General features: G+C 33.5%; 3 protein-coding genes across 3 annotated transcripts; all 3 read left to right on the plus strand.

The window, feature by feature from the left end:
• Nucleotides 1-3,922: 3,922 nt before the first annotated feature.
• On the plus strand, nt 3,923-4,804 carry LOC134727911 (ankyrin repeat domain-containing protein 50-like). The gene has a single exon (XM_063592306.1). The coding sequence runs from the start codon at nt 3,923-3,925 to the stop codon at nt 4,802-4,804; it is 882 nt and encodes a 293-aa protein (XP_063448376.1).
• Nucleotides 4,805-4,913: 109 nt separating this feature from the next.
• LOC134727913 (ankyrin repeat domain-containing protein 50-like) lies at nt 4,914-5,587 on the plus strand. Its single transcript, XM_063592307.1, has 2 exons — nt 4,914-5,204; nt 5,345-5,587. The coding sequence occupies exons 1-2, from the start codon at nt 4,914-4,916 to the stop codon at nt 5,585-5,587; spliced, it is 534 nt and encodes a 177-aa protein (XP_063448377.1).
• A 10-nt stretch (nt 5,588-5,597) lies between these two features.
• LOC134727914 (ankyrin repeat domain-containing protein 29-like) lies at nt 5,598-6,092 on the plus strand. The gene has a single exon (XM_063592308.1). The coding sequence runs from the start codon at nt 5,598-5,600 to the stop codon at nt 6,090-6,092; it is 495 nt and encodes a 164-aa protein (XP_063448378.1).
• The last annotated feature ends 4,813 nt before the right edge of the window (nt 6,093-10,905 follow it).

The following is a 10,905-nucleotide window of genomic DNA, read 5'->3' on the forward strand; positions in this document are numbered from 1 at the left end:
AATAATATTCAAGGTAATAACCCAAAACAGCAACATTTCCTTAAAATTACCAATTCAGGGGCAGCAACCCAACAACGGGTTGTCCCATTCATCTTTAAATTACAGGGCAGAAAGATCTTCACCAGATAAACAATTTTACCCACTGTCAGATTTGCTCTAAATGCTTTGGTTTTTGAGTAATAACCAAAAACTGCATTTAACCTCCATGTTCTATTTTTAGCCATGGCAGCCTTCTTGGTTGGTTGGCCAGGTCAAAAAACACAATTTTTAAACTAGATACATCAATTATTATTGTGGCCAAGTTTGGATTAATTTGGTCCGGTTGTTTCAGAGGAGAAGATTTTTGTAAAAGATCATGGAGATTTACGAAAAAAGGTTAAAAATTAACTATAAAGGGCAATAACTCCTAAAGGGGTCAACTGACCATTTTGGTCATGTTGACGTATTTGTAAATCTTACTTTGCTGAACATTATTGCTGTCTACAGTTTATCTCTATCTATAATAATATTCAAGGTAATAACCAAAAACAGTAAAATTTCCTTAGAATTACCAATTTAGGGGCAGCAACCCAACAATGGGTTGTCTGATTCATCTTAATATTTCAGGGCAGATAGATCTTGACCAGATCAACATTTTACCTATGTCAGATTTGCTCTAAATGCTTTGGTTTTTGAGTTATAAGCCAAAAACTGCATTTTACCCCTATGTTCTATTTTTAGCCATGGCGGCCATCTTGGTTGGTTGGCCGGGAAACAAAACACAAATTTTAAACTAAATACATCAATGATGAGTGTGGCCAAGTTTGGATTAATTTGGCCCGGTAGTTTCAGAGGAGAAATTTTTTGTAAAAGATCATGGAGATTTACGAAAAATGGTTAAAAATTTACTATAAAGGGAAATAACTCCTAAAGGGGTCAACTGACAGTTTATCTCCATCTATAATAATATTCAAGATAATAACCAAAGACAGTAAAATTTCCTTAAAATTACCAATTTAGGGGCAGCTACCCAACAATGGGTTGTCTGATTCATCTAAAAATTTCAGGGCAGATAGATCTTAACCAGATAAACAATTTTACCCAATGTCAGATTTGCTCTAAATGCTTTGGTTTTTGAGTTATAAGCCAAAAACTGCATTTTACCCGTATGTTCTATTTTTAGACATGGCGGCCATCTTGGTTGGTTTGGCGGGCCACGCAACACATTTTTAAAATTAGATACCCAAATGATGATTGTGGCCAAGTTTGGTTTAATTTAGCCCAGTAGTTTCAGAGGAGAAGATTTTTGTAAAAGTTAACGACGACGGACGCAGGACGACGACGACGACGACGATGACGACGACGGACGACGGACGACGGACGCCAAGTGATGAGAAAAGCTCACTTGGCCTTTTGGCCAGGTGAGCTAAAAATAAATGGGTGTTATGGGGCAATATATTTTACATTGTATTGTATGGAATAACACCAAGGAGTCCGAACATTTGACAAAAATTCCAAAACCTCACCTAACTACATCCTTAAAGAGGAATTAGAAACTTGGACGGGAGATCAGAAAATGTTTATAGAAACAAATGGAGCAAAGAGTGTATTAAAATGTATCAAGGAAAAGGTTTGTGTAATTGTTACCGGGAGTTCGGGAACAGGAAAATCATCTTTGGTACATCATGTTGCTCTACGAATGCAAGAAAAAGGCTATGCTATTTTACCGATAACACACCCTAAAAACATCATCAAGTGGTACAATCCAAGTAAGAACCTTCTGTTTGTTGTGGATAACTTTTGTGGAACATATACCATAAATCCTATGAAGTTTGAAAGCTGGAAAAATTTGATGGGGAAAATCAAAACATTAGTAGAAAAGAAATCAGTTAAATTAATTCTGGCTTGTAGACTACATGTTTACAAAGATGAAAAAATGAAATCTTTATCATTTTATCAGTCCTGTGAATGCAACCTTTTGTCGGAAGATTTATGTTTATCAAAAACCGAAAAACAATCTATTGCTGAACTTTACCTGAAAACAAACGCCTCTAAGATCATTAAATTTTGTGACTTGTTTGACTGTTTTCCTCTTTTATGTCAATTATACAGCAAAACACAAATCTGAGAATGTTAGATTTCTTTGAGAATCCATTTACAGTTTACAAAGAAGAGATAGATAAATTACAGACAGAGGGAGCACATGGCAAATACTGTGCACTTGCTCTATGTGTAATGTTTAACAATCGCATTAAAGAAAAATGGCTCACAGAGGATGTCGATAAAGATATAAAAACTATCATAAAGAACACATATGAAGCTAGTAAGGTGGTGAAAGGAACATCTCGATTGGTTCTTCGTGATGCGCTGGATTCACTTACTCATACGTTTATCAGAAAGGATGGTGAAGTGTATAGAACTATTCATGACAAGCTGTTTGACTTTCTTGCTTTTTACTTTGGTAATGTTATGATTTCTTGTTTAATAAATAATGCTTCGAGTAAATTCATTCGTGAAAGGTTTGTTTTTGACAAAAAAAGAAAGAGAGATGCATTTTTAATACCTGTGTCAGAAAAATATCAGCAACTGTATATTAAAAGATTATAATGCAATTTGTATGTTACATTCTTTTTCATTGGCTAAAAGTTGCCGTCATATCCACCGTTGATCAGGCGTAACTAAGGAGGAACAACCATTTTGAAAGGATCGAATCAACAAATGTTCGATTACTACTATATAATCGAGAATAAAACAATACCTACCTCAGATTCGCCGTTTTAACGTTATTTTATCCGATTTTGAAGCGTACAGGTAATGTATCAACCTCCAGTTTGTAAGTTTTCATTCGTATGACGTCACGTTTATCCATGACGCTTTTGCGCTAAAATCATTCATGAAGATTCGCGGATTTTTTTTAATTTTTCAAATTTAGACATTTTTCCAAGTTTTATCGTATTATTTCTTTTTGAAATGCATTAGAATCGGAATAACAGTACTGTAGTTGAAGAGTTGCCACCGTCAATTTTGATTTGACGGTCGCAAATCTCCGTTTTACTGTCTCCGCTACGCGTCGCCAGTAAAACTGCATTTGCGAACGTCAAATCTACAATTGACGGTGGCAACTCTTCAACTACAGTACTGTTATTCCTTAATTGGTAGACGACTGGTTTAGAGGAAATATTGTAGATGTATTCGGTAACATCAATATGGACGATAGGATCTTAAGACAAAGAATCCTTGTACATGTAAAAGGTTTAGAAATATCACAACAGAAAAAATTAGCTAGTCTTCAGGACACAAAAAACAAAAGTACTGCATTACTGAATTGTTGTTATTATGGAGATTTAGATCATATTCAGTGGTGCTTAAATAATTGTAACATAAATGTTAATAGTTGTTCTGATGATGGAACATCACCTTTCTTCTGTATTTGTCAGAATGGAAATCCTGAAGCAGTACAGCTGTTAATAACAAATAAAGCTGACATGAATAAATGTACAGATACTGGTGAATCACCTCTGTACATTGCTTGTCAGCAAGGACATACTGAAATAGTACGTATGTTAATAAACAATAAGGCTGACATTGATAAGTGTGGAGATATTGGAGCATCACCTCTGTATGTTGCTTGTCAGAATGGACATACTGAAGTCGTACACATGTTAATAACCAATAAGGCTGACATTAATAAATGCAGATATTTTGGAGTATCACCTCTGTACTATGCTTGTCACCAAGGGCATACTGAAATCGTACAAATGTTAATAAACAATAAAGCTGATATCAATAAGTGTGATGATGAAGGAGTATCACCTCTGGCTGTTGCATGTTTCAAAGCACATAATGAAATAGTACATTTGTTAATAAGCAATAAGGCTAACATTAATAAGTGTGTAGATATCTGTCCATTGCTTGTGAAAAAGGACATACTGAAATAGTTCGTATGTTAATAGAAAATGAGGCTGATGTTGATAAGTGTGATGATTCTGGAACCTCACCTCTGTTGGCAGCGTGTAAGGAAGGACATAGGGAAGTATTACAAATGTTAATAAACAATAAATCTGACATTAATAAGTTTAATGATGATGAAGTAACACCTCTATCTTTGGCTTCGCAGAATGGACATACTGAGATCGTACAGATGTTAATAGATAATAAGGCTGATATAAATAGGTGTGCAGTCAATGGATTATCACCTCTGCACTTTGCTTGTGTGAACGGATATATTGAAGTCGTACAAATGTTAATAATTAATAGGGCTGGTATTGATAAATGTCAAGATATTGGAGCATTAACTCTGTGTGCTGCTTGTTACAAAGGACATACTGAAGTAGTACATACATTAATAATTAATAAGGCTGACATTAATAAGTGTGTAGATACTGGAGCATCTCCTCTGTCCATTGCTTGTGAAGAAGGACATACTGAAATAGTACGTATGTTAATAGAAAATGAGGCTGACATTAATAAGTGTAATGATTCTGGAATGTCACCTCTGTTCACTGCCTGCCATGAAGGACATACTGAAGTTGTACAGAAGTTAGTAAAAAATAAGGCTGAGATTAATAAGTGTCCAGATATAGGAGCATCACCTCTGTTCGCTGCTTGTAAGAGAGGACATACTGAAGTAGTCCAGGTATTTATAGAACATGAGGCTGATATTGATAAGTGTACAGATACTGGAACATCACCTTTGCTCATTGCTTGTCAGGAAGGACATACTGAAGTCGTACACATGTTAATAGAAAATAAGGCTGACATTAATAAGTGTCAAGATAATGGAGCCTCACCTTCTTCTCATTGCTTGTTTGATAGGAAATACTGATTTAGTACAGGTATTAATAGAACATAAGGCTGATATTGATAAGTGTACAGATACTGAATTATCACCTCTTTTCGTTGGTTGTCTGAAAGGACATACCGAAGTCGTGAAAATGTTAATAAACAATAAAGCTGGCATCAATAAGTGTGAAAATGAAGGAGTATCACCTCTGTTCGCTGCATGTTCCGGAGCACATAATAAAGTAGTACATGTGTTAATAAGCAATAAGGCTGACATTAATAAGTGTAACGATTATGGGGCATCGCCTTTGAACATTGCTTGTAAAAAAGGACATACTGAAGTAGTTCGTATGTTAATAGAAAATGAGGCTGACGTTAATAAGTGTGATGATTCTGGAAACTCACCTCTGTTTATTGCTTCTTTTGAAGGCAATGCTAAAGTTGTACAGATGTTAATAAAAAATAAGGCTGAGATTAATAAGTGCCAAAAAATAGGAGCATCACCTCTGTTCGTTGTCTCTAAGGAAGGCCATACTGAAATTGTACAGATGTTGATAAAAAAAATAATGCTGACATTAATAAGTGTCGAGACATTGGAGCATCACCTCTTTTCATAGCTTGTCAGGAAGGACATTCTGAAGTTGTACAGGTGTTAATAAACAATAAGGCTGACATTAATAAGTGTCGAGACATTGGAGCATCACCTCTGTTCATTGCTTGTCAGGAAGGACATAGTGAAGTAGTACAGATATTAATAGAATATGAGGCTGATATTGATAAGTGTATAAACACCTCTGTATATTGCTTGTTGCAAAGGACATACTGAAGTAGTACAGATGTTAATAAACAATAACTCTGACATTAATAAGTGTACAGATACTAGAGAGTCACATCTATACATTGCTGGTGAGAAAGGACATACTGAAGTGGTACAGATGTTAATAAACAATAAGGCAGACATTAATAAGTGTAAAGATACTGGAGAATCACATCTATACATTGCTTGTGAGAAAGGACATACTGAAGTAGTACAGATGTTAATAAACAATAAGGCAGACATTAATAAGTGTAAAGATACTGGAGCATCACCTCTGTTCATTGCCTGTTACAATGAAAACACTGAAGTTGTGCAGATGTTAATAAACAATAAGGCAGACATTAATAAGTGTAAAGATACTGGTGAATCACCTCTGTTCATTGCTTGTGAGAAAGGACATACTGAAGTAGTACAGATGTTATTAAAATATATGGCTGACATCCATAAGTGTAATGATGAAGAAGGATCACCTCTGTGCATTACTTGTCAGGAAGGACATACTGAAGTATTATAGATGTAAATAAACAATAAGGCTGACATTAATAAGTAAACATACATTGAAGAATCACCTCTGTTTATTGCTAGTGAGCAGATTGTAACGTCAAATTGACAGAATTAACACCACTAGATATTGCTAGAAGTAAAAAATCATATCAATATTGTAAATATTTACCAAATCACCAATAATTTGCATCAGAAGTTAGGCGGACATGATATATCAATAAAGTATTCTGATTTTAATACGATTAGATATAAAGAACTGCAATCATTGGATATAGGTAATAGCATATAAAAGCATACCAATATTGTTTTTTTTTATTAATATGCTAAACAGTGTAGTTATGATTTTAAGACACATTAAACTTGTTGAACATAAAAATTAATTAAAACATTTTGTTACTCAATGTCAAAAACTTGAAATATTACCATTTTGTGTAGTTAAATTTTGAAATTAAGATTCTGTCTTATAGCTGATCAAACTGCGTAAGCATGTTTTAGTAAGTTTTGATATTTCTTTTTCATAGGTCATTTTTGTCTTCTATTTTGTATGTAGCTTTATTTTCTAAAGGTAGAAATAATCCATAATCTGGACTGGCAATTAAACAGTTTACCCATTCCATCCTAAATTAAACAATTGTAGTTAAAATATATTTAAAAAAAAAATAATGCACCAATTGATATTTCATTATCACCCGCGTAACATGTTGCGGGGTACATGGAAATAAATAGCGTCCGGTCGTCCATTCGGTCTTGTTAGCGTTCACACAAGTACAAGTCTTGCTAGATTTTTATAAAACTTAAACTTATATTATAGATTAATATCAGTAATATCTCGGACTCGCGAAGTTTCATGATGGTGGCCGATCGATTTTTTAAAAGAGTAATGCCCCTTGAAAATATAAATTTATTGAAAATTGCCTTGTGTGCGCTCTCATGGTAACAATTCTTGCTAGATTTATATAAAAATTATACAAGAGGTTGATATCAGCAATATCTTGGACAAGACATATTATATAATGATGGACGATAGACTTTTTTTTTTTTAAATAAAGACCTTTAAAATACTTAATTGATGAAAATAGCCTCGTTACCACTCTCACTGGTACAATTTCTGCAAGATTTTTATAAAACTTATACTATAGGTTAATATCAGCAATATCTCAAAAAAGTTGTATAATTTTGGACAATCGACTTTTTTTAAAGAGTTATGCCCCTTGGAAATATTTAATGTAAGGAAAATAGCCTCGTTAGCGCTCTCACGAGTACAATTCAATGCAGATTTTAATAAAACTTACACAATAGGTTAGTATCAGCAACACATTTTATTATGGTGGACGATCGACTTTTTAGATATATTACTCACCTGGGCATTATGGTTCTCGGTCTGTGCGTTCGTTCGTTCGTTCCTCCGTCCGTCTGTCCTGCTTCTCATTAAAGTTTTTGATCAATGTAGATTTTTATGAAGTTGAAGTCCACAATAAAACTTGAAACTTATTACACACGTTCCCTATGATATGATCTTTCTAATTCCAATGTCAAATTAGAGTGTTGACTCCCAATCGTACGGTCCACCAAACATAGAACATGATAATGCGCGTGGGACATTCGTGTGCTATGGAAACATTCGCGTTTTAGAGAGTCAGGCCTCTTAAAAATATTAAATTTATTGAAAATGGCCGTGTTCATGTCTCACGGGTACAAATATTGCCAGATTTACATAAAACTTATAAAAAAGAGCTATGCCCCTATGAAATACTAAACCTATCGAAAATTGCCTCGTCAACCCTCTTACTGGTACCATTATTGGCAGATTTTTATTAAACTTATACTATATGTTAAAATCATCAATATCTCAAACAATTTGTGTAATTGTGGCCGACCAACTTTTAAAAAAAATACTTATGTCCCTTGGAAATATATGAATTATGTAAAATGTTTTCACAATATATTCAAGGTATGATCTTTAAAAGAAGATAAATAACGTTACTTCTTTTGACAGCCATTCTGTTGAAACCAGTGTTTATCCTACATTTGACTAGGTTACTTTGGTGAACATTTGATTGTAAACTTTTCGACAATTTCAGATCAATATTTTTTTTTCAGTCCATTCAAGAAATATTTCTATTTTCATAATTATAATGTTATTTTTATTCTCAGAACAAATATATGTTGTGTCAATGCCATTTAGACAATTTTCCACCCGAGACCATATGATAAGGATGAAAACAATAGAGCTTTCAAAAAAGTTTTAATAGTTTTTTTTCAATTTACTTTCATAAGTGTAGATCATTTAAGGAATTCGTTTTTTTAAGAAGGAAAAAAAATAACCAATTTTCATCCGATCAAGGGAAAACAACACGACCATAGATTAAAAAAAAAAAACTTACAAAGGCCACCAATGTGTCTCCCCTGCAGCAGGAAAATCTTACACCTAAAGGCAGACTTTAGCTGGCCCCTTAACAATAACATATACTAGTTCAACAACATGGAAGCCACACTAAACTCGATCACATGGAAATTAGCTTTAAAGTCAGTTTGACAGGATGAATATTTGTAAGCAAATATATCATCAAAATATCTAGATTTATAATAAAATTTGTGTATAAAATTTTGTTTCGATGTTTACGGACCGAAATGTTTGGAGATATATGTTCTCATTCTGAGTCTTTAAATATATATGTTTGAATGGTTTTACACTAGTAATTTTGGGCCCTTTATAGCTTGTTGTTCGGTGTGAGCCAAGGCTCCGTGTTGAAGGCCGTACTATAATGGTTTACTTTTTAAATTGTTATTTGGATGGAGAGTTGTCTCATTGGCACTCACACCACATCTTCCTATATCTATGTAGCTAAATATGTGACTTTATGTTCAACTAGCCCAAAGTGCAAGGTGAGATTTTCTCATCACTCGGTGTCCGTCGTAACTACAGTCGTAACTACAAGACCAAATTTTACAAACTTGATCACAATCATCATTGGGGTATATAGTTTTGAAATGTGTTAGATAACCCCGGTCGCCAACCAAGATGAGTGGTTTGGCTACAAATAGAACAAACGGTGAAACTGCAAATTTTGTCTATTATTTTGAAAACCATGATGAAATAAAACAATTGTGACAATAAAAAAAACCTTCAAAAGTCTGAGTACTATCAATTGTTCAGTGGCGTCAAAACTGTCAGGTGACTTTTTATAAGAGTCATTGTCATTAAATGACAAGTTTTACCAATCTGTCGTGTGTGCTTATTATCTTAAAAACTTTAATATTAAAATAGTGAAAAACTTTAAGTTGCAAAAAAAGTACACACGCTGAAATGCCTGCCATCTTTATTAACCAGATATTATGTTAATAGCCTTAAATATAATGCTTTACTAGAACTTAGATCGTCCAAACTGGAAATACATGTACACCTTACGATCATTCCATACACAAATATGCTCAATTTCATTATTTAGATATAGTTAACTTATTGCAAATCGAAGAAACAAACTTAACCAGGAAAACTTGACATTGATAACCATAATCTTCTGTCTTTAGACATACTTTAATTAAGGTATAAACATGCAAAAATTAATAAAATTTGCATTTACATTAAAGTCACAAGAAACGAGTGGCCGGTGAAAAACATTGATCTTCCAATTCTTGAACCAATGCACACAAACATCATAAAATTAGTCTTCTGTGCACGAAATTATCATTTTTTTCATTAAATTTCGTATAATCATCAATTTGTTTTTCAATCTGTTGACTCAGTGTTGTTGTGAAAATATGGCAGGTAGTTAAACATCATGTTTTAAACCCAAAGTTTAACGATTGCCACCCGTTTGTCAACAATCGACAAAAAATCAACAAAAATGCATGGAAATTGAGCATGTGTTTAACATGTAAATTCAGATAATAGATATAGGAAGATGTGGTGTGAGTGCCAATGAGACAACTCTCCATCCAAATAACAATTTAAAAAGTAAACCATTATAGGTTAAAGTACGGCCTTCTACACGGAGCCTTGGCTCACACCGAACAACAAGCTATAAAGGGCCCCAAAATTACAAGTGTAAAACCATTCAAATGGGAAAACCAATGGTCTAATCTATATAAAAAAAACGAGAAACGAGAAACACGTATATATTACATAAACATTCGACAACTACTGTACATCAGATTCCTGACTTAGGACAGGTGCAAACATTTGCAGCGGGATTAAACGTTTTAATGGATCCAAACCTTCTCCCTTTTTCTGAAACAATAGCATAACATCACAACATAGAAAAACATACGATAAAATATCAATTGGCAGACTTAACTCAATCAAAAACGTAGTTTATTTTCAGGACATCCATGCATATTGTGTTCACCGGATTTTTAAGAGATGGATCACACTGAAGTCACTTTGCATAAGGTAAATATGTCCAGGGAATTATTTCCTGGAAGGAAGCAATTAAAATAAAGTAAACTTCTCCTATATACATGTATGAATAAATTAAAGAATTTTCATCAGAAAAAAGTATATGTACATAAGTTTTATAATGAAAACTATCCATTGAGTTATTTGGCCGAAAACACAATTCTCTTTCTATTTTACATTCTCCAATACAGATTTACTTTTCTTTAGTTTAATTTCAACTGGATATCAGCCTGATCCCTTTTTAAACAAAAATTACTTTTTAAAATCTACTTTTTTCGCTATACAATGAGGAATACGTTTGACGAACAGTGTTTGTTCTTGAACACTTGTAACATTGTCTATAACCACACTTATGAAATTTTGGTATCCAGTTCACCATGACATTGAATGTGATGTACACAATCTAATATAAAAGCAAGAAAGT

The sequence above is a fragment of the Mytilus trossulus genome, chromosome 8, assembly GCF_036588685.1.
Source record: "Mytilus trossulus isolate FHL-02 chromosome 8, PNRI_Mtr1.1.1.hap1, whole genome shotgun sequence".
In the NCBI taxonomy this organism is placed as follows: Eukaryota; Metazoa; Mollusca; class Bivalvia; order Mytilida; family Mytilidae; genus Mytilus; species Mytilus trossulus.